Raw genomic sequence first — 22,939 nt, 5'->3', positions numbered from 1 at the left:
TATTTCTAATATTTTCTAAACAAGTCTTTTTAGGTCTACCTTTACCTTTCTTAACATGATGCAATCAATATTGCTCACTTTATTTTTTCTTATTTTTTCTTGTGTTTCTAGTTATCTTTCTCTTGTGACTTCTTAGTTTTCCCTACTATTTGCTGAATTTCCCTGCTATTTGCTGAATTTTCATGTTGTTTGCCGAATTTCCCTACTGTTTGTTGAACTTCTATGTTGTTTGCTGAATTTCCTTGCTGTCTTTTTCCTTTTCTGATGTCTTCTCGTATTGTTGCTATTTTTTGGTCATCCCTAAGTGGTTGTTTGGTCTTCCCATGTTGGTTGTTTGTCTTCCCCATGTTGGACTTCAGTTTTCTCTCCTAGCTCTTCATTTCACCAGCTACCCCTTCCGTTTCTTTGTTGTCTTTACTGCTGATTGCTCGTTTTCCCTGCAGTAGCTACTTGGTTTCCCCATTTGCGGAAACATATGTTGGATGCTTTATTTCCTAATTAATTGGGTTGATTTGGAAGAGTTTTGTTGTTATTTTGGAAGGCTTTTATTAGTTGTTTGGGTGATAAATTTAAGTGAGCATTTAATATCATTTCTCCTCCTTTTTCTATATAAGGTGATTGATTTCTTTGTGAAAAAAGAGAGTGAAATGTGATGAATATTTGGAACGTGAAACCTGTGGGTTTGTCATAGCTTGCGAGCTAACATCTTCTACCTTCCTTCTTATATTTCATCTTGGACTTCTATTTATTGTTCTCTCCACGGTTCCCATTTTATCTGATTCTTTCTTCTCAAAACTTTGATTAGTCGTTAGTTGTGTTGTTTTTTTACAAGTTGAAAGTGGTGTTGTGTCTTGTAAGTTGTAAGGTGTTGTTGTATTTTAAGGTTGTGTTTGTTTTGTGTTTATTAGTTGCATGTGTGTTGTTCTTTCTATTATAAGTGATGTTTTGTTCTATTTCATTGTTCTGTTTGTTTTAGTTATTTTAAAAGAAAGTGATTATTTGCATACCTTGTGTTCTCTTACTTGGTTCAGAGATTTCTAATTCTCATGATAACATAAGCAAATCTAATGTATCTACTCTCCTAACCGATCATCAAAGGCCTCCGTTTTATGTGACCATTCCTTAAAAAAAATCATCTTATATTAAATTGTTATGTTAATTCATTTAAAATTATCAATTATTTGTTTGGTTCAATTTTTATATATAATGATTGCTATACAATCTAAAATCTTCATTTTTATGATTATCATTAGTCTTATCCTAACTATTTTATGCGGGATTAATGAATATTTATTCTCATTCATTTTTATTATGTGATATAGATGATAGTATCTCTATTATGCTAACTATAATGATTGACATTAATTTACACACTAGTTTGTTTTATTTCTCGAAGGTTCATAATGATCCAATAAAAACCAAATAATGATCCAATAAAAAAAAATCACCTAACTTTAATCCGACCTCATCATAGAATAGTCGATGAGGTTGAAGCCGAGAAATGAGTTGGATGCTTTATTTCCTAATTAATTGGGTTGATTTGGAAGAGTTTTGTTGTTATTTTGGAAGGCTTTTATTAGTTGTTTGGGTGATAAATTTAAGTGAGCATTTAATATCATTTCTCCTCCTTTTTCTATATAAGGTGATTGATTTCTTTGTGAAAAAAGAGAGTGATATGTGATGAATATTTGGAACGTGAAACCTGTGGGTTTGTCATAGCTTGTGAGCTAACATCTTCTACCTTCCTTCTTATATTTCATCTTGGACTTCTATTTATTGTTCTCTCCACGATTCCCATTTCACCTAATTCTTTCTTCTCGAAACTTTGATTAGTCGTAAGTTGTGTTGTTTTTTTACAAGTTGAAAGTGGTGTTGTGTCTTGTAAATTGTAAGGTGTTGTTGTATTTTTTTACAAGTGAGTCAAGTCGACTCGTGAGCTGACTCGAGTTCTACTTGATAAATAGCTCATGAGCGAAATTTGATGAGCTAACAAACCAAATTTGAGTTGACTCGTTAGCTCATGAGCCCACTCTTTTAAAAAATATGAATATAAAATGCACTTAATATACATTAATATTCAACATTTTTAAGTACAAAATTGTTAAAAATGTTTCTAAATTACATCTCACTATACAACTCATTTTTATTTGTTGGTTGGGAGCTTTGAAAAAGGTTTGGGTTCAGGTCTTACATATGTATTGTGTGTGTGAGTTTTACTTAATTGACTTAAATGCCCAAAAAAAAGCATGACTTTCTTATATTAAGTGATTTATCATTTTTTCCTACTAATTTTTTTTTTCTTTTTTACTATTTTATTATAATAATTGCTTAAATTATAAGCATTTTTTTCTCTTCCAAAATAAATGAGTTGGCTTGAACTTGATTAATTAATCAAGCTAGTGACTTGAGCTCGATACGATACGCTTACACCCCTAATTCCAAAACAAATTTAAGGTTACTAATCTCCTTTGTGTTAACAAAACTTCTTCTCCGAAGAAATTATTAGGTGCAGAGGCCCGACATAGACATACGTTCGAACTCCAATAAAATGTTGACACGTGGAGTGGACAGGTGGATATTCAATTGGATTTATTTTTTACTTTATATATTTAACGTGTCCGTTGAACTTTAAGCCAAGCGCATCAAAAGTGCACCCAAAGCGTAGGTAAAGCACAGTCAAAGTGCAGAAAAAGCAGAGTCAAAGCACATTAAAAAACGCAATAAAAGAACAGTCAAAACGCAACTAAAGAACAGGTAAAGCGCAAGTAAAGCGCTAAAAAAACTTAATTAAAGTGTACTCCACATGTCAAATTTTAAATGAATGTTCGGACATATCTTTAATCCGCACTCTCTGCACCTAATAATTTCTCGTTAGACAAGTGTACTCCACATGTCAAATTTTAAATGAATGTTCGGACATATCTTTAATCCGCACTCTCTACACCTAATAATTTCTCATTAGGCACAACCGTGTAGTGGCTCATTAATTGGCTTGAATCAAAAGGATTTGGGATCGCAGGAGCAATGACTTGACGGCATAATCGCGGGAAACATCGATGGCACCACTGAAAAAGGTAAGAAGAGGCGAAGGTACTCTGGTAAAAAAAAAAAAAAAATTACACAACTCTCCTTGGCCTATTGGTTGAGAGCTTAGGCTTCCAACTAAGAGGTCCAAGGTTCGAGTCTATGTGTATGCGTTGTGTGTGTGAGTTTGCCTTAATGGCCTAAATGTCTCAAAAAAAAAAAAGGGATTATTTGTCTAAATAAAAAAAAATGATAGGAATATTAGTCCACACAAATTCATTGCATGGGGGTAAAAAGTTTAATTTTCCTGATACAATAACGATATTTAATTGAATAAAATGATATTAAAATATTTGATAATTAATAAATATGCATTTCATAGCGGGCTAAGATTATATCACCTGAAAAAATAGGTTAAATTTGAATTACTTTTTATTCAAGTTGAATTAGAATGAATCCTAACTAAATAATTATATAACAGTGATAACATCAAGTTTTTATCTCATTAGCTGGGGTCAATTATAAGAATTATTTTTATTATCCTATTAAGAATTAAATATTCATTTAAATCTAGTAAAAAATGTCATTTATAATATTTTCTAATCAAATATTTTTAGGTATATCTTTAAGCAAAATTTAATATATTTATTATCTTAATTAGGTCATCAGAAAGTTGATCTTTTAATAAATTATTTTTCTTCTTATTATTTACTTACTATGTAATGATAAGCTCATTCCTTTTTTTTTCAAATTAATTTAATATATTATTCAATGGATTTTTTTTAAAGGAGCATAATATTTAATTTAAATTAGAAATAGGAGCAGAGTATTAATAAAATTTAAAAAGAAGCAAACATTTCTAATTTGCTTCTTTTTAAAATTTTTAATACTTTACTTATATTTCTAATTTAAATTAAGCATCATGCTCCTTTAATTTTTTATTCCTTCTCAAACCTTTTTATTAGAATTTTTTAATGTTAATTTTTTTTTCTGTATTTTTGATATAAAACACAAAAAATTATATGTTTACAAAAAATAATAAAATGTTTTAGCATTTAAGCTACTTCTTAAATATTTTTTAATTACAATTTTTATATTTAATTAATTTTAAGTGATGATCTCTTAGAAAATCGGCCATCGTTTGCACCTGAAAAAACTTCTGGATAAAAACAATGAGGAAAGATTGGAGAAGTCGGGTGTAGATGCAGGAAGGCATGCATGCTGTGCGGAGGCCACCTCGTGGTTCACCGGAGAACCGCGAAGAGGATGGCACCAAGACACGGAAGTCCACTTTCCATCTCGGCAGATTCGCAGCTAGACTGATTAACTGCCGGCCAGAGAACCTCCATATGGGGCACCCCCTAACAATCTCCCTACTTCTGCTTATACTCGTCGTCGTCTTTCTCATCATCTTAGATTTGTCCCGCCCGGCCGTCTGCATCTACTCCAACGCTGGTTCCTCTCTATTTTCCACCGGTGGCGACGGTCTCGCCTTCAATTTCGGATCCCTTGGTTTTCCTTGGTGTAAGACTTTTACTTTCCTTTCTATCCGTAAAAATATTGCGGGATTTTCGCTGAAATTAGTTTATTTAAGAGATCTTGGTCTTTAGACGCTTGGAATCGACTTTCTTCCTATGATTCAACTACCTAGTGTTGGGCGAGAACTCTCAGTGTTATTCCTTCAGATTTATGAGTTGTGTTCGTGTTTTTGTTGGATCATTCAGTATTTTGAACTGTCTAAAACTAGATTATCCATCATTTGTTTTTTCCCTCTGTTAGATATGTAAATAAGATATTATAAAGTGGTATGTATGTAAATTTCCCTTTTACACATTGTCATAGCCCATGCGAGAACGGCATATCTTCGGCAAGCTTGAAAATAGGTTTTGATAGCCAGGATTTCTTTCCGTTACTTTGTTTCCTACAGATGACGATGCCTGGACTGAGGTACAAAAATCCTACAGGGTATGTTTGGGTTTAAAGGAGTTGGTGGGAATGGTAATGTATTTTGCTTCATAAATTTATATTGGTGTTTGGTTCTGACCTAATTAATAGATAATTAGATTTACTTAAGAATTGTTGACAAATGCGTATTTGTCTTTAAAAATTCACTACCCAACCCTAATGAGAAAGGAAAGAACAACTTAGGGGCTATTTGGCTACAGGTATGATATAACTCAAGTTGGATGTTAGGGAATAAACAATGTAATTGATATTTTGTGGTTATTGGGTTTTTATTAGGATTATCATGCTATTAGGGAGATAATGATACTTGTAGGCTATAAATAAGCTTGAAACTCCTTGGAGATTTGGCTCACTCTTTCTTCTCCCTCATTCTACCAGTAGTTATGGGTGACCTTGGATTGCCCAAAGCCTTATCCCCTTATACTAGGAGCTATGGACATGCTAGAAATTATCTACTTATCTTGGTTGATGCAATATTCACTGTTTGTTTGTGAAGTTTTTTATATTTCTTGCAAATGTTTGTGACTTAGGATTTAGTAGTCGTGTAAATCTGGATTTTATAAATCTTATGAGAGTTTAATCCTGGAAAATGTTTGGTATGATAGATGTTAAATGACATTTATGATTTTGTAGGATTTAAAATAATTTTCTGACCATTTGGTAGGATTTACGCTAAACCCTGCTACCAAACAACCCATTAGTTTCTCATCAATAAAGCAAGAAAAAATATTTTGTTTTTTTCACTCAGTTTCTTCTTAACCCGCAACCCAACGAATGGTGAAACCAATCTCAATGCAATTCTTTGAATAGTTATTTTCCATTTGTCTTTAGTACAGTCTCTTGTAACTCCTTATCAAACAGAGCTATAAGTAATATGAATAGAATTCAACAAGCAAGCCCTCAAAAAGTATTTTAAGGAGCTCTTTACTGCATTGGAATTTGTGTGTAAAAACAAGTCTCTATAATAGATTACAAATTGTTTATAGATGAAAACAATAAAAGAGCTTGTGAATTTTTTCGTATTTATATTTATGTATTTATAGCAACATTTCTCTACCAATTATAGTGATTGTCAATAAATAAACTTTTTTCCTGCACCCGGAAATAAATCTCAATTTAGAATAAAAGTTTGTTCCTGCAACAACAACATCAAGCCTTTACCACTATGTGTGGTCGGCTACATGAATTCTTTTTCTCCATTATGTCCTGTTAAGAGTCGAATTCTTATTTAAATCTAATAAAGAAAAGATATTTGTAATATTTTCTAAGTCTTTTTAGGTTTATTTATCTTTCTTAACATAAGCTATATCTAATACATCTACTTTTCTAACTGGTAATCGGAAGGCCGCCGTTTTATGTGACTAAACCATTTAAGGCGACTCTCTCTAATCTTATCCTCCATTGGAGCTAGTCCAACGTTTTCACGTATATGCTCATTTCATATTATGTCTCTAAGAGTAAAGCCACTTATCCACCTGATTATTCTCATCTTTGCAACACTTAACTTAATATTATGCTTCTCTTTTAATAAAAGTTTGCTCCTAAACATTCAAAAAAATTGAATTAAAAATTGTAGACATAACTTATTTTCAGTTTTTTTTTTTGGTCCTGTGCTAAGGTTGTTTTTGTTACTGTAAGATAGATTGATGATTTGATTCATATTCATATACTGGCGCACTTTTGTTTTTTCTTATTTTCAAAAGGCAGATCAAAACAAGGAAAGACTGTCGAATGGACAACCAAGGATTTGCTTAGAGGCTTAGAAGAATTTGTACCCATCTATGAGACACGGCCAATCAAGAATAACATGTATGGGATGGGCTTTGACCACAGCTTTGGACTCTGGTTTATGGTGCGCTGGCTGAAGCCGGATTTGATGATTGAGAGTGGTGCATTCAAGGGGCATTCAACATGGGTATTACGGCAGGCCATGCCTGATAAGCCAATCATATCTCTCTCACCTCGTCACCCAGAGAAGTATCTAAAGAAGGAACCTGCTTATGTCGATGGGAACTGCACTTACTTTGCTGGGAAGAATTTTGTGGATTTTGGAAGTGTTGAATGGGACAAAGTACTGAAAAAGCAAGGAATTTTGGATATTAGTCAGGTCCTTGTCTTCTTTGATGATCACCAGAGTGAACTAAAGAGGTATAAATTCCAATGATAAACAGTTTATAATGGTTTTCACTAGATATATGCGTGGCAGTTTACCTTCTGGATGGGAGAGTACTCTTTATTCTAAATTAAACGTTTTTGCACTATATTTTGAAGAGTTTAGATGTTCTAATTCCTGTCACTTGAGACACTTTTCCATTGTTGTTATGGTGTTTATAAAGCTTTTCTAAAAGGAATGATGGTTACAGTCAGTAATGTGTTTTCTCTAGTGCCTTTTACCTAAGCATCTATTATTTTGACTGTTTAGATTGAAGCAGGCCCTGAAGGCAGGTTTTCGCCATCTTATATTTGAGGATAATTATGACACTGGCACTGGGGATCATTATTCCTTAAGACAGATATGTGATCAATCTTATATCAGAGGTAAGTGGTGAATATGCTTTTGATGTATGTTATCTTAAGAAAAACTCTTTAAGTTGTATTATTAATGTATAATCCGCAAATTGGGCTTTTTTAATAATATATGTATGCTACAATTTGGCTTTGCTTTTGAGATAAACAGCCAACCAGTCAACTTAATAATAATTATGTGTAAAATTGTTCCTAGATTATAATTGGATACCTTTTTTCCTTAATGCAAGAGTCGTTTAATCTTTGTACGTACTTGTTGGACATGTTCATTTCTATTCAGAGTTTTTAATAAATATTTCAATCATGCTCATTGTATGTGCTCAGCTGATCATAGCAGCTTATCCCTATGTGCTGAGAATACTAGAATCACCTGGCGGCAATAGCCAAAACCTTTGAAGGTGCAACTCTACAAACCATAGTTTTTTGCATGACCTCAAGTGAACTATTGATTAAAAACACTAGCTGACTGAAGAATAAACTTTTTTATTAGAAAACCAGCAGAAACGTTCCTAGAAGATTTAGTATTACCACTCAAGAAATCAATTTACCTCATCTCAAGATCAGATTGGTAGATTAATCCAACTTAAATGGGAATCATGGCCTCATGACGGGATCCTTATTTGGATATGGAGAAACTCTCCCTTACGTGCAAAATTAGAAGTGGAGTAAACTCCTCCCCAACAAATGAAAGCTTTCTAAGCTTTAGCATCTTCTTCGATAGGATTGCCAGAGGTCAAAGGAAGATGTTCTATAGGAGATATGGAAGCAAAAACTAGCTCTACACCCTTTTTAGGGGACAGGTTTCCTATAGTTTGGGTGCAGGATAAATACAAGAATCATGATTATGTACATATAACATTTTAAAGAAATACAAAGAAATATCCTCAAACATAACTTCTTGCTAAATCACCTCATAACAAATCTAAATATCTAGTTTTTGGTAACATCAATTTAAACTAAACCTTTATTTGTGGATGATCTTGATAATCTGGTCATATCAAAATCAGCAAGTAATGTTTCACCAAAAATAGCACCCAATGAATGAAGGACTTTATAGTTAATTAAATGAACAAGGATACAACGAAAAGATCCAAACAGGAGCACACAGGAGCACTTGTTGAATCTTGTTTAGAGTTAAACTTTGAGGTATGTTTAAATTTTATCATACAACAACAACAACAACAATGACATCAAGCCTTTATCCCACTACGTGGGGTTGGCTACACGAATCCTTTTTCTCCATTGTGTCGTGTTAAGAATCAAATTCTCATTTAAATCTAATAAAGAAAGGTCATTTCTAATATTTTCTAACCAAGTCTTTTTAGGTCTACCTCTACCTTTCTTAACATAGGCCAAATCTAATACATTTACTCTCCTAACAGAGTCATTGGAAGGCCGCTGTTTTACATGACCAAACAATCTAAGGCGACTCTCTCTAATCTTATCTATCACTGGAGCTACTCCAACCTTTTCACGGATATGCTCATTTTGAATCCTATCTATAGGAGTAAATCCACTCATCCACCTTAGCATCCTCATCTCAGCAACACAACTTAATATTATGTTTCTCTTTTAATGGACAACATTCTGTGTCATAAAGCATTGCATGTCTTATCACCATCTTATAAAATTTTTCCTAAAGTTTGAGTGTTACTTTTCTATCACGCAACAAACTCGAAGCATTCCTCCATTCCAACCATCAAACTTGAATTCTACTAATAATATTCCCATCTATTTCACCATCACTTTGAACAATAGACCCAAGATATCTAAAACAAGTGCACTTATTAATGACTTGATCGCTCTAAGTCACAACCCCCCCCCCCCCCCATGTATTCGGTTTTAGATCTACTCAAACGAAACCTTTCGACTATAAGGTTGACCTCCATAATTTGAGTTTACCTTCAACTTCCTCTCTAATCTTATCAACAAGAAGAATATCATTAGCAAAAAAGCATACACCAGGGTACATCATCTTGCAAATGTCTAGTAAGAACATCCATGACTAAAGCAAAAAAGATAAGGGCTTAAGGTTGATCCTTGATGTAATCCAACAAAAATAGGAAAATACTTGGTCAAACCACCTTGTGTTTGAACACAAGTAATAGCTCCCACAAATATATCCCTAATGACTTGAGTATAAGCATTATTAACCTCTTTCTCTTCTAGAACTCTCCATAGCACTTATCTTGAAACTTTATTATATGCTTTATCTAAATCAATAAATATCATATGTAGATCTTCCTTATTCTCTCTAAACTTCTCCATCAACCCTCTCAATAAATGAATAGCTTCCATAGTAGACCTATCCGACATGAATCCAAATTGATTTTGAAAAACATTAGTCGTAACCTATGGTCCATAACTCTCTCCCAAAATTTAAATTTTCTCATAGGAAAACTAAAATCATGACTTCAAGAAAATAATTGAGAATAATCTTTTTCTTTCTTAACTCTTACAATTATATTCTCAAAGTCTAAGAATTTGATAATGATTGAGCTTGAAAATATGAGTGCAATGAAAAATTTCCTTAAAAAATTTTCTACTAGTGCAAACTCAAAGGGCTTAACCGAGGCAGCAATTTCTTTGTTCATGAAATCTATACAATTTTTACCATTGTAGTATACCTTTGATTCATATCAACAAAGCTGGATCTATATTACAAGAAAAAGCTTTCAAAAAAGATTTAGGATTTTTTTTTTTTTAATGAAAGAAGAGCCTCACTCCATATTATGAACAACATGGACATTTGTCTTTTATGTAGCTGGTACTAGATTTGAAGAGGGATCACCTAAGAGAGAACAGATGAAGTCATCTAATGAGGCCACACCATAGAAGATGCTTTGACAACTCCAAAGCAAGAAATGAAAAGACTAGACACCAATCTTGAGGGCACCGTCATTGAGCAAAGGAGTAAGAGGCCGATACAACAAAATCAACATGTTAAATATCTAAAGAAGAAAGTGAAGTATGAAAAGATCTTTAGGAAAATCCACACTGCCGCTGCTAGGACAAACCCTAGCAGAGCTAGTCGATGGGGACCACTTTGTGCTACCATCAACTCTCTTGAAAGCTTGTCTTCATAGCAAAGGTGCTACTAAAGCTTTATATCGAATGTGATCTAAGAACTTCCACCAATTGAATTTATCTCTCCATAACTCTCTACTATAAAGATTTACCTGTGGTGCTGATTTTATCTATTATATTGACATGACTATGGCATGATTAATTTCTCAAGGACTATTGAGCATTTTTATGGTTTTCCCCAATTGAATTTTGTTGGTTCCTCTGCAGGTGGTGGACATAGTTGCTTTAGGGACAGCGATGAAGCAAGGGTAAGGCGAAAAAGGAAAATGCTTTGGGAGAAGGCTGTTGACATAGATGAATTATGTGGTGAGGGGGAAGCTTGGTGGGGTGTTCGTGGGAACATGAGAGATGATTTTAACCACAGCAACAAGGCAATTACTTATGCAGAACATTTTCAGAACAGTAGATTTGTGGAGTCTGTGTTAGATATATATTGGGAGCTGCCACCGGTAGCTGGCCCCTCCTTAACCCACCAAACAAGATATGATCCTGCCCGTGTACCTGATCCTATCATTGAAGATGGAAGGTTTGGTTTATTTCGAAGGTTAGGCCTGTCTAGACTTGAAACTTCTGTGTTCAATGGCTATACACAGATGGTATATGTTCAAATATCTACTTCTGATTCCTAGTTGTTGTAGAAAAAATTTCAGCTCGTTTTATTGTTCACGATGAATCTAGAGCTTGTTCAGTCTATTAACATGTTTCATTGCTCATTTTATCTTTTTTCTTTCTAGTATTTTTTTTTTTATTATTATTGTGGGTTAAGGCTCTATTTGATCAGCATAATTCAAGTTGGATAGTTGAAGTGGAGGAATGCATCGGGCTTGTTGTGTGATAGAAAAGTCCCCCTCCTACTTAAGGTAAAATTATATAAGATGGTGGAGAGACCTACAATGCTTTAAGGTACCGAATGTTGGCCATTAAAAGAGAAGGATAATACTAAGTCAAGTGTTGCAAAGATGAGGATGCTTAGGTGGATGATTGACTTTACTCTTAGAGATAGGATACGAAATGAGCATATACGTGAAAAGGTTGGAATAGCGCCAGTGGAAGATAAGATTAGAGAGAGTCGCTTAGATTGTTTGGTCACATAAAACGGTTGCCTTCCAATAACCCAGTTAGGAAAGTAGAGGTATTAGATCTGACTTATGTTAAGAAAGGTAGAGGTAGACATAAAAAGACTTGGTTAGAAAATATTAGAAATGATCTTTCTTTATGATATTTAAACGAGAATTTGACTTTTAATAGGACACAATAGAAAAAAGGATTCATGTAGCCGACCCCACATAGTGGGACAAAGGCTTGATGTTGTTCTTGTTGTGGGTTAAGCCTTTGTGAAATTTCTTTAGAATTGTGAATTACAGTTTTAGCTTTTCTTTGTATTTATGTATTCGTTATAGCAATTTTTGGACGCAAAGTTATGTTCTTTATGTATTTGTTTCTATGTTCATTCATTTTCATTTTGAAACATTGTAAGCTATGATGTCTAGTAGATTCCTTCTCTCCTTGTGTTCTATTATTTTTTTCAGATCTGACTTATGAATCATGGGCAATGTTCTTGCTTAGTTGGGAACGTTAACATTTAGGTAATTGGAAGTCTTAGAAAAAAGCACTGCATTATTTTAACAAATATTCATCTTCATTGTTTGAAACCTCAGTCCTGTTCCTTAAATGTGCACTCTTCGTTGAAGCAATTGTTAGGCGTGTAGACCCTTACTGCTTTGAGTCAAATTCATCAAGCCATATAGTGGATCTGAATTGGATCTGATAACTCGCAAAACATTGAACCATCTTCAACCAAGCTGAGAAGTGGATGTCGACGACCTTGCTTGGTTCAATTAACACTAATTTATATTAAGGTTTTGTTTGGGATGACTTGCTTATTGTTTCTTAAGCACTGGCAGGTTTTGCTCAAATGTTAGATGCAAGAAAAAAAAAATATAGGTTGTTTTTTTATCTATGAATGGGAGATTATTTATAAAATTTTCTTAATCATATGCATTTGGATGTTATATATAAATAATTATAATAATTTTAAGTGTTTTTTTTTATGTGAATCCCCCAATTAAAATTATCAAAAATGTCAAAAACACAAAAACTAAGATGAGGTGATATAATTGCCACTACTAACATGTCTGATAACATAATCAAAACCAAATTTAGACATAAAAAACTTGGCATAAAACAATCAATTCTTTACCAAAGAATGTTAAAGACCAAGAAGCCATTAATGGAATGCAATCTCATAATCCATCTCATAAAGTCACAAACACTTAAAACAAAATCAGGACGCAGATGAACTCAAAAACCTGCACACCTTCGCCTCTCGATAAACAAGCCCAGACTTGCAGAAATATCCATTACTCGGACTGCAATGCCTATCTTCCGAACAAATACACTCTCCTTCTAAAGCACAACCATCTTTCTTCCCAGCCTTCCTCCCCAAAAGTATCTCATCCGACCACTCACTACTAAACATTCCCATGGGATCCAACTTCTTCTTCAACGCATTAAACTTGCTCATTTGATCATGATACTTCTCCTGCACACCAAAGAAAGCAACTTTCCTGTTCTTCCCCCAATGCGGCCTCGCGCCATGCTTGAAGAAAGCCATCTGCTCCACTTCCTCCCAGACATCCTGATTCAGCCTTGGAGTCGAAGGCTCATCAGCTCTGTAATAGTTGAAGTCGACGACGACGGAGTCCTCAGCTTGGCCCAGATACGCAGATGAAGCTTTGATGAATCTGATAAGGAAGCCGTTGTAGACATCAACGCCGCAGAAGTTTTGGGGGTTGAGGTCTCTTAGCTTCTTGACGTCGAGGACGAAGTTTTTGAAGTTGGAAGCGGTGAAAATGGCGGTTGTTTCGTAGAAGAAGAGGCCTTTGATTCTGGGATCCCATGAGCACATGGCGAGTGGGTTTGATGGTGAGGAATGGAGGCAGGAACCGGAAGTTTGGATTTTGCTCTGACGGCCAATGACGGGGTAGCCAGAGAAGATGAAGTCGTCGTTTTTGAGACCGTTGGCGGCTAGTTTCTTTGCTGCCAGAACGGTGGCGGCCATGCCGCATTTGCCCTTCACGTTCTTTGATTCCTCCAGGGCTTTCTCTGCATAACGGAAGCTGAAATATATGGTGAACATTTTGGTTGCAGGAGTGTAGGATTGGCTACGATTTCCATCAGTAATCTATATATGTTAGTGACAACTACAGAGTTTTGATGAATTGCTTGAAGGTCAGAGCACAAATTATTTTTTATCTTATTGACTAAAATTTTCTTAGTCCAAAATATGAATCTAATTATTTTTTTGCAACTTTATTCACAATAATATTGAATCTGATTGTTCAAAATTATTTTAATAAATTTATTCAAAATAATAATAATAATAATCAAATCTTTTATTTTAATACCTACATCTAAAACAAAAATAATCAGGTTCATAATAGCGAGTAGACAGGCATATAGATAGAGCTGTAGAGCTTTGGGGTAGTGCAGACTACAATCATAAGAGAAATGAAGCATAATATATGAATAAGTGTCAAACTTTTGCTTCACAATGCTCGAAGGCTAGTGGAAATGGTGATTAATATTGTAGACGCTAGTAATTGAACATGAACTTTAGTACTGTTAAGCATTCCTGAGAGAAACGTAATAGAAAGATCTGATGAAGAGTTGCGTTCCAATTAACCTTGCGAGACGCCGTGTGAGAACAACTCTAAATGCTTGGAAAAAAAAAAAGAATCATGCCATGTCTAAGACCAAGATGATTTTGTTAGTTTTGCATGGAATCTAATTGTGTTGATAAATTATGCTATATTAATGTCTTAATCCTAAATTCAGTCTGTTGAGCTCGTTGGAGGGTTGTAGGGGGGGGTTCTCCTTGGCACCCAAAATTTTTTTCCCCATACAACCCCTGATAATTTTTTTTTCTCCATACAACCCCCGACGTTGTGTACACAAGCGCCTTACACTACATATTTTGATGGGAAAAGACAAAGCAGAGCATTGCAACGCTGTCATAAAGACAGGAGATTGAGAATTGAGTGTCGCGGCGCTCCAACTTAGCGCCGGGCGTTGCGAGGCAGAAGAGCAATTTTCTTTCCCGTTTTTTCATTAAGAGTTGTCCCTTGGTAGTTGTTGAGTATCTCTTAATTTGTTCTTGTGTAAGAATAGTACTAGAGAGAAGAGAGAACTGTAATATTTCTCCTATCATAGTGGATTTCTTGTAGGGGTGTCAAAATCAATTTTTGGGTGAGATTCGGGTCGAACCCGAAGTTAACCCAGGTCTAATCGAGTTGACCCGAACTAGACACGGGTTTTATAAACGGGTCAGAAATTCAGACCCGAACTTGACCCCGAGGTTGACTCCACCCAACCTGTGAAATCGTACACGAACATTGTGCAAGCAAGGCGAGCACGAGGTCCTGAACTGCAGAGTTCGGAAGTGAGGTGAGCGGCCTATGAGTCGAGCACCGTGTTGTTCTGGGTCGTCTGGATGCGAACTGCGGAGTCCAAACGCGAGGTAAGCGTCCAAACGCGGAGCCGGTCTAGCAGTCTGGAATCGAAGTTGCGTACTGCTGAGTTCAGACACAAGGGCTATGAGACGAGTGTGGGATAGCGCTATGCGAAGTCCGGGCATGAGGTGAGGCAAGGAGAGAGCCGTCTGGAAACGGGTTGACCCGAACTCAAATTTTTCGGGTAGGGTCAAATATTGACACCCCTAATTTCTTTCTGTTGTCTGGTTCCGTGATTTTTTCCCAATTTTAAATTTTTTCACGTTAAATCTTGGTGTTCTTTTCTTTCCATTGCAATTTTTTATTTCTTATCTGTTTCGTTGTGTAATTTTACTTCTCCCCATCATACTTTGATGGACAATATAAATTTTGTGAATAACACCCAAATATTTATTAGCCTTCTTTAAACCACCATACTCGAATTCAGGTCTTACAATGCTCTGTTTATTCATGAACCACGAGTTACATTGGAGGATATAAAACTCTAATATAGAGTATAATACGTTAGGCCATCGAATGCCAAATATTGCCTATTAAAATGATTTCAATTTATATAGATTTAATTGTTTCAATTGACATTAATATAGGCATTAAAGCAAAAGATGGTAAAAATATAAGTAATAAAATAATGATTCACCATTAATTATTTATTGATCTGTTGAATAAAATTTGGATGAGTAAATTATCAGTCTAATTAGAAACCATTACTGAAGTAACTTCTCATTCAGAACAGCACCAAACAGAGACATACCTGCAAACCTCACAGCCATGGACGTTAATGTGGGGTTAGCCTGAAAACCAATGAAGTCATTGACGCCATCCCCGGAGGCGTTCGCCGGAGCTCTGCCGTCGAGCCTGTAAACAGCTAGCCGCTGCGATGGATACCAGTCGATGTCAAAGAACTCGTGTTGCTTCGTCATCTCTGTAAACTCATCCTGAAACTTATCATCCGATCTGTACTCGTATGTCACATTTCTCTTGAAGGCAGGCTCCAGCGACAGAGTAACCTGCAAGGTTTCGTTTAATGTCAAATATATGCAAAATTATTAGATTTTTACTGAAGAAAAACAATTAGGAAAAATTCCACTTTTTTTTTTTTTGGAGTAAGATCGAAATGAGCAGGAAAAAAATAAATAAATATGAAAGGTTCCCGGAAAATTTTTGGTTCAAAATATTCTAATAAAATTTTAACTATTTAAAATAAAATAAATATGATAGCTCTAAAATTTATTTTGAAATTAATATAATATAAAAAAAATAATTAAAATTCATATTATATTTAAATTAAATTAAATTTAAGAATATTTTATAACTTTTTATTACAATATAGAGCTTTTTTTTTTCAAAAGTTCTCTCAAAATAATGTAAATGAAGAAAAAAAAAGTGGAATTTTGAAATTAGTATAATATAAAAAAAATATCAAAACTTACTATTATACGTTGGATCTACAACCCATGTAATCACTTTAACGACAAGCTTTAATCTAAAATTCTCTTTCTCAGATGCGGTAATTAACTATAGGGGGGCTTGCACCTATAGGAAATCATAACTTAGATCATAAAACCCTCATAAAATAGAAAAATTATTAAGTCCGGACAAAATACCGAGCATATCGAGTGTACTGAGTGCGGTATCGAGTGCGATATTGAGCACGGTACCAAGCGCTCAAGTGACGTGGCGCTTTGTTATTGGTCTATGGACGCATTCGATGTCCGGACACAATAATTACTCCATAAAATGAGGGCGAAATCTTTGAGTAGTATCTTATCTAAAACCCAATTTGCCTTTTGAAAATTCACCAGAAACCTAAACTCACTAAAACTCTGAATAGTGGCATAAACAATAAAAACAAAAGACAGAGATGTTAATTTGTTATAATAACAAACAAAATTTTATTTCATTTCAATCTTATTTTTATTTTAAAATTTCAGCTCATAATTAAGGATAAGAATACTAGTTTTCATCCTAAGAAAATAAATTTTTTTTGGGTAAGTTTTTTTTCCAATAGAGATTTTTAATAAAATAAAATAAAATTTGTACATTTTAATTTTTTTCTTATTTTCCATATACATTTGAATTATTTCTATTCTTCCCTTAGCTCTCATTCATGAGAAATTATTACCTACGGGAGTTACGGTAATAATCTCCCCCTATTCATATACGAATAACTACTGCCACAAAAATAATAAGGACCAACCTTGGAAATCGCTCCGAGGAGCCCCATCGAAACCCTAGCCCCATTAAAGAGTTCCGGCTCACTCCCATCAATCTCCACTACCTTGGCGAAACCCTCATCCGCCGCCGCCGGCACAACTAAGCGCATCGCCACAACATACTCATGAACAGCTCCACCTTTCCCCCACCACGAGCTCCCATGCGATCCCGTGCTAATCAAACCCGCAATGCTCACTCCCTCCCAGTACGGCGCCGCCGGAAGGCTAAGCCCCGCCGCCTCCGCCGCGTCGACGACATCCCGCAACCCCACCCCAGCATCAACCGTCACCGTGTTCCGCACCGAGTCTACCGCCACTCGGGAGCTATACTTAGCAGTGCTGATGAGCAGAGAGCCGGTGGGCGGCGGGCAGACTAATTTGGGAATTGTGTGGGAGTAGCCGCTAACGACCTTGACTTTGAGGTTGAGGCGTTGGGCGGAGGCGACGGCGGAGAGTAGTTCTTCTTCTGTGGAAGGGTAGACGACGGAGGGGACGGGGCAGGGGCTGCGGTCGTTCCAGGCGCCGTAGGCGTTGGAGATTGTGCAGTGGTTGGCGGTGGAGTTGCAATGGACGGGTGGCGCTGGGGGAAGGGAAAGGGTTGGGGAGATGAGACGGTGGAAAAGGAAGAGGAGGTGGAGGAGGCGGTATGGCATTTTGGTGAATGATGGTGTTTGTGATGGTACTGTTGATTTTATGAGGCTTTAAAGGAAATCAAATATGAACAAAATTGAACAAAAAAGATCAAAACAGTCTTACTAAAATTTTTAGGGGATTTATATACCAAACATTTAAAAATTTAATATTCGATGCTTATCATTCAGAGATAATTTTAATAACAAATATGTCATTTTTAATTTTTTATATTTCATTTTAATCATGCTTATAATCTTATAAACTTTAATATTTTATTTCTTGTATTTATATTTGATCTATAAATAATTGCATGAAATATTTAAATTTTGAATATTAAATGTGTAAATAATATTGTATAAAATTGTATGTATGTAAATCCCCTACTTTTTTTTAACATAATGAATTTCAAATCTAGTTTCAAATAGATTGAGAGACTGTTTTATTGAATGTTTATAAAATAAATATAATTCAAAATATGCAAATATTTAAAATTAAATCATTTTAAAAAAGCCTTAATTGTTTGAATTAATACAAATTAAAGAATTGATATATTTTCCCAAAAAAAATTATTTTGAAATTTTCTCATATAAAATTCATCAAAGCAGGCTTAAAGCTCTTAAATTTGCCTGAAATTCGTCAAACAGTTACACGAGATTTAATAGAATTTATCATTAATGTTATCAAACAGTTTTCAGGATTTATGCCCATCAGGATTTTCAAAATTCAAATTTAACGGATTTTGTAAATCCTACTTAAACCAAATCCTGGGTGCTACCTTAATATGGAGGCTATCAGTTTGACCCAAGTGGAGCTGAGAGCAAGCCTGCTGGAGGGAACACCACCTGACACTATCTAGCAGCTTCAATGCTTTTTGTTCAGGATATCATATATTTTCCTTACCATGCTCTAAATAAAGCTGTAGGTGTGCCAGGGATTATAATCACGCTTATCTACCATTCAACAACCTGGAAGATAAATAATTTTTTTCTTCTTGGCAATGAAACATAAAAAACTAGGAAGGGAGGTTAATAATCTAATTGAAGGAAAACATAGCATAGCATCTCGCAATCCTGTAAAAGACTTGCCAAATATGTAATGACTTCACCGAAGACAACCAAAGTTCTCCTCAAGGACCAGGCTGAGAGATCATTAATAGTTCTTTATGTAAATAGACAATTACAAGCTGCCTAAATTTGTTCATTTTTATAATAAGTATTTTTTTTTTTTGTCTTATTATATAATTTTATTTATATTGTTTAGATCCATCCGTTTATTTCCCATCAACTTTTGACTTCAAGTTTTGAGGACAATGATGATAGCTGCTGGTCCTCTTTACCCTTGGACGGTCTTTCTTCGGCAACCAGGGGATCTTCGTTTCTACGAGCCTCTCGAGTATCCTTATATGGTCAGCAGCCTGAGTCCTAGATGCGTTGCATCTACTACCACATTTTAGTACTTCAATTTTTTGGATAATTAGGGTGGTATAGTTGTGGTTTCTTTTGCCCACATAAGTTTTTTATAATTTTTCTTATGTTGGGCTGTTTTTCATTTATTTTTCTTCTTTACTTGTAATTGTTTTTTTACTTTTCAAGTAATAGAAGGGCTTTTTGCCCCTAAATTTTCCAAAAAAAAAAAAAAAGGTTATAAATAGGAGTTTAATGAATGAGCTTTGATACATTAAGACATATGATGACTGACTAAAATTACATCACTTTAAATTTGTTAACAACAATGTAGTGAAATCTCCTTGCTTTTGGTATAACCCGAATCGGCTACTCACCAGGTCTGGGATTTCTTCCGCACGCACAAGCAAAAGCTGCCCCGCTTCTTTATGCACACGAGCCGAACCGAAGCCAAGCAAGTCGAACGCCCTCGCCCATCGTCTCTCCCTCCAATCGCATGGTGGAGTCGAGCAAGCAGCTTTCAAGGTCAAAGTTTGTAGCAACCACGGTGAATAACTATTATTTATTTATAGAATAAACGCCCCTTTCATAGTTATGAGCGTTATTCTTAGTTCTATTGTTAGATTTTTCAATGTTTAGTGGACGGTTATGTCATTGTAGATTTCTATTATTTTTACACATTTGTTCATAATGAATTAGAAGTTTCATAAATAGAATATTATTGATTTATTTATGTATAATCTCATGTATATCAAATTTATATTTTCATGCATGATATTGATTGAATGCAATAAATATTATATTGACAAATCACATTAGTTTTGTTTATTACAGTAATTGATACTCCTGTTATAAATCATGTTGATTATATAAATTGTAATTGTTATGTTGAATTATATAACACGTGTTAATTATTTGTAATAGCATTTGGACGGTATGATTATGTGTATGTTGTTATAACCCTATTGAATTTTTTGTTAGACGGGGTCGATGGGCCCCATAGTGGCAACTCTATAGAAAATCACTAGATTTTTTTAGGATGGTATTTACCTTCCCGATGGTGAGTATATTATGAATTGACAATAAAAATTTATGCTAAATCTAAGAAAAATTAAGAGGATATGAATTGGAAACAGGATATGACTTATAGAGTCATAGGTCATTGTGAGGTACATGAATACCTAGTGTAGTGCATTTGCAACCATTAAAATAATTTGACAGCAATAGGTATTTAACATATATACAAGCATATTAAAAGATGTAGAAAACATAGCATATCTTATGATGGTTTTTGATATATTGATTATAAATTACTACTCTCCTCTTTTGGTTGTTCATACTACATGTCTCATTCTTTTATTGTTTATGCTTTGATAGATAAGAGACTTGTTGAGTTTGATTTATCATCAAACTCATCCATTGTCTTTTTCAGTAGGTCCTGCAAGCTTGTTTGCTGGATCTCCACCTAATGAGTAGGGTTACCAGCGGTAGATTATTTTTGGTATTTATTATTTTGTAGTAGTTTATTATGTTTATGTATTTGTTCTAAGGGTTCGGTAGTTTCTTTCCTGCTTTTTGGTTCTATCTATATTCCTTTTGACTTGTATCAAAATTTTGTTATTTGGATGTATTAATTATTTGAACTTCAATTAAAGATAGTTTCTTTTCTGCTTCAATTGTATTTATTGTATATTTATGCTTCTTTCTGTAAATATAAAACAGGTCTTCCTATCCCTTCATCTTCATCGAGTCCCATATTGCCGGGAAATATATGTCAACTTCTCTCTTAATTTGTGTTTACTTTTATTAATAAGGTTAATGTATAACACACAAATAGCTTATGATTCGTTTCTGATGGCCGCAACTTTTTGTAAAGATGGTTATAAAATTGTTGTAGTGAAAATAATTTTTTTTAATTATAAAAAGTAGTTTCTTAGCATAAATTTTTTTAAAAAAATAATAAAAAATAAGAGTTAAATAAATTTTTTATTATCATCTAAAAAATAAAACAATAAAAAAATTATTCCAAACTAAACCTTGGAATCTAACGAATCGTGCTCGTCAAAACGGGCAGCTGATTCTCCATCAAGCCGTGGCTATAGCTAGAAGCCAAAAGTATATGTAATTGCATTATAAAGTTTGACCAACTGAGAGATCTTTAATATAAAAATATCGAAAATCACGGAATTAAATTATTTTCATTCAAGGTATATTTTTAAAAAAAGAAAAGAAATTTTATTTTTTATTTATGTATTATTATTTGTTTCAATGGAGAATAAGAATTTCAAGATATCTGAGCTTGATTTTGGAACTGTGCGTGCCAGCAGCTGGGGCGATTGGGCATTTGGGCCAAAAATACAAGCAAGCAGGCTTGGATAACTTTTTTATCGCATCTTAAAGCAATTTTTAGTATAAATTTTAAAATTTTGAATGGGATTGCACAGGATCTGAAAAAAACAATTCAAACATGAATATCTACTTTAGTACATCAACAAATCAATTTCGGCTAGATAAATAAAATAAAATTAATATTGCGAGTAGGGCTCATAGACCCGTGAACCCAATAGTGACCTTATATTGACCATTTTTTCATTAATTTTGTTTATGTGTGTATGTTCTTCTTATTATTTATCAATTAATCAAAAGTTTATAGTTTGACAAATTATTATTTTTAATTAAAAAGAGTTATCAGGGCATGTTTGTGTCATTTCGATTGCTAGCCGGTTTGAGTTCAGGAGCACCTTTTTGGCCCATTTATTAAACAATAAAGTTCAGATCGAGTGGATTTAGATCATGTTCATTTTGGGTTAGACCCAAAGTTGATTTGTTAACTCATTTTTGTTAGAATAGATAAATAAATTCAAATCATTAATCATTCTTGCTGACCAATTAAGGTTGTACACGTGTATCTCTAAGCTTTGTACGTTATGTATTGTAGCCTAATATACTTCTGTAAAGACAAGATTGTATAATCAATTCTAAGATTTCTTTCCTGTTCGTCCCGTTCTCCTCTCTCTGCTTTCCTCATCTAGTTCATGAATTTCATCATGGTATCATATCTCTAGCTAGAAGGGAACCCTATAGAATGGAGGGGATTAGGTGAATGCATATTGGATAAGGCCACCATTAGAAGGAATGGGCATCAAATTATTGTTGTCGACGCCATAAGCCCATGGTGTGTAATTATACGTGGTGTTTTTGATAATATATGTGCAGAAGTTAATATGCAAGATTTGAAAAGATTTTCACTGGGCCTTGAGTTCATTTGGCCAAAATTCCTCAAATCCCTAAAAGCATAAAACATAAGAAAGATTGATTATAATGAACTTAGGTTTTCCAATAAATATTTTTTTATTAAAACTTAGCCCATAACTTACTATTATCTCTGCCACGAGCCACCCGCCACAAACTATATAACCTATTATAATCATAATAGGATCAACATTGATACGTCATGCAAAAATTATTTTGATCGGACACGAATCTCGAGGCAAAAATCAAGTCGGAAACTTCAAAAATTAAATCCGGGAGCACCTGAACTCTGATTTAAGCAAACTTATAGTCAAACTGAGCGTCT

General features: G+C 34.3%; 2 protein-coding genes across 2 annotated transcripts; one reads left to right on the top strand and one right to left on the bottom strand.

The window, feature by feature from the left end:
• The first annotated feature begins 4,156 nt into the window (after positions 1-4,156).
• LOC110113779 lies at positions 4,157-11,315 on the top strand. The gene is made up of 4 exons (XM_020846469.2): positions 4,157-4,548; positions 6,693-7,137; positions 7,412-7,527; positions 10,810-11,315. Exons 1-4 carry the CDS (start codon positions 4,227-4,229, stop codon positions 11,229-11,231), a joined length of 1,305 nt encoding a protein of 434 aa, XP_020702128.1. The 5' UTR covers positions 4,157-4,226; the 3' UTR covers positions 11,232-11,315.
• Positions 11,316-12,662: 1,347 nt separating this feature from the next.
• Positions 12,663-17,979, bottom strand: LOC110113778 (L-gulonolactone oxidase 3). The gene is made up of 3 exons (XM_020846468.2): positions 17,311-17,979; positions 15,865-16,120; positions 12,663-13,707 (listed from the first exon to the last, which is right to left on the bottom strand). Exons 1-3 carry the CDS (start codon positions 17,977-17,979, stop codon positions 12,887-12,889), a joined length of 1,746 nt encoding a protein of 581 aa, XP_020702127.2. The 3' UTR covers positions 12,663-12,886.
• Between the last annotated feature and the right edge of the window lie 4,960 nt (positions 17,980-22,939).

Source organism: Dendrobium catenatum, unplaced genomic scaffold (assembly GCF_001605985.2).
Source record: "Dendrobium catenatum unplaced genomic scaffold, ASM160598v2 fragScaff_scaffold_1117, whole genome shotgun sequence".
In the NCBI taxonomy this organism is placed as follows: domain Eukaryota; kingdom Viridiplantae; phylum Streptophyta; class Magnoliopsida; order Asparagales; family Orchidaceae; genus Dendrobium; species Dendrobium catenatum.
Note: the sequence above shows the minus strand (reverse complement) of the source record. Positions and strands in the feature narration are given on the sequence as shown.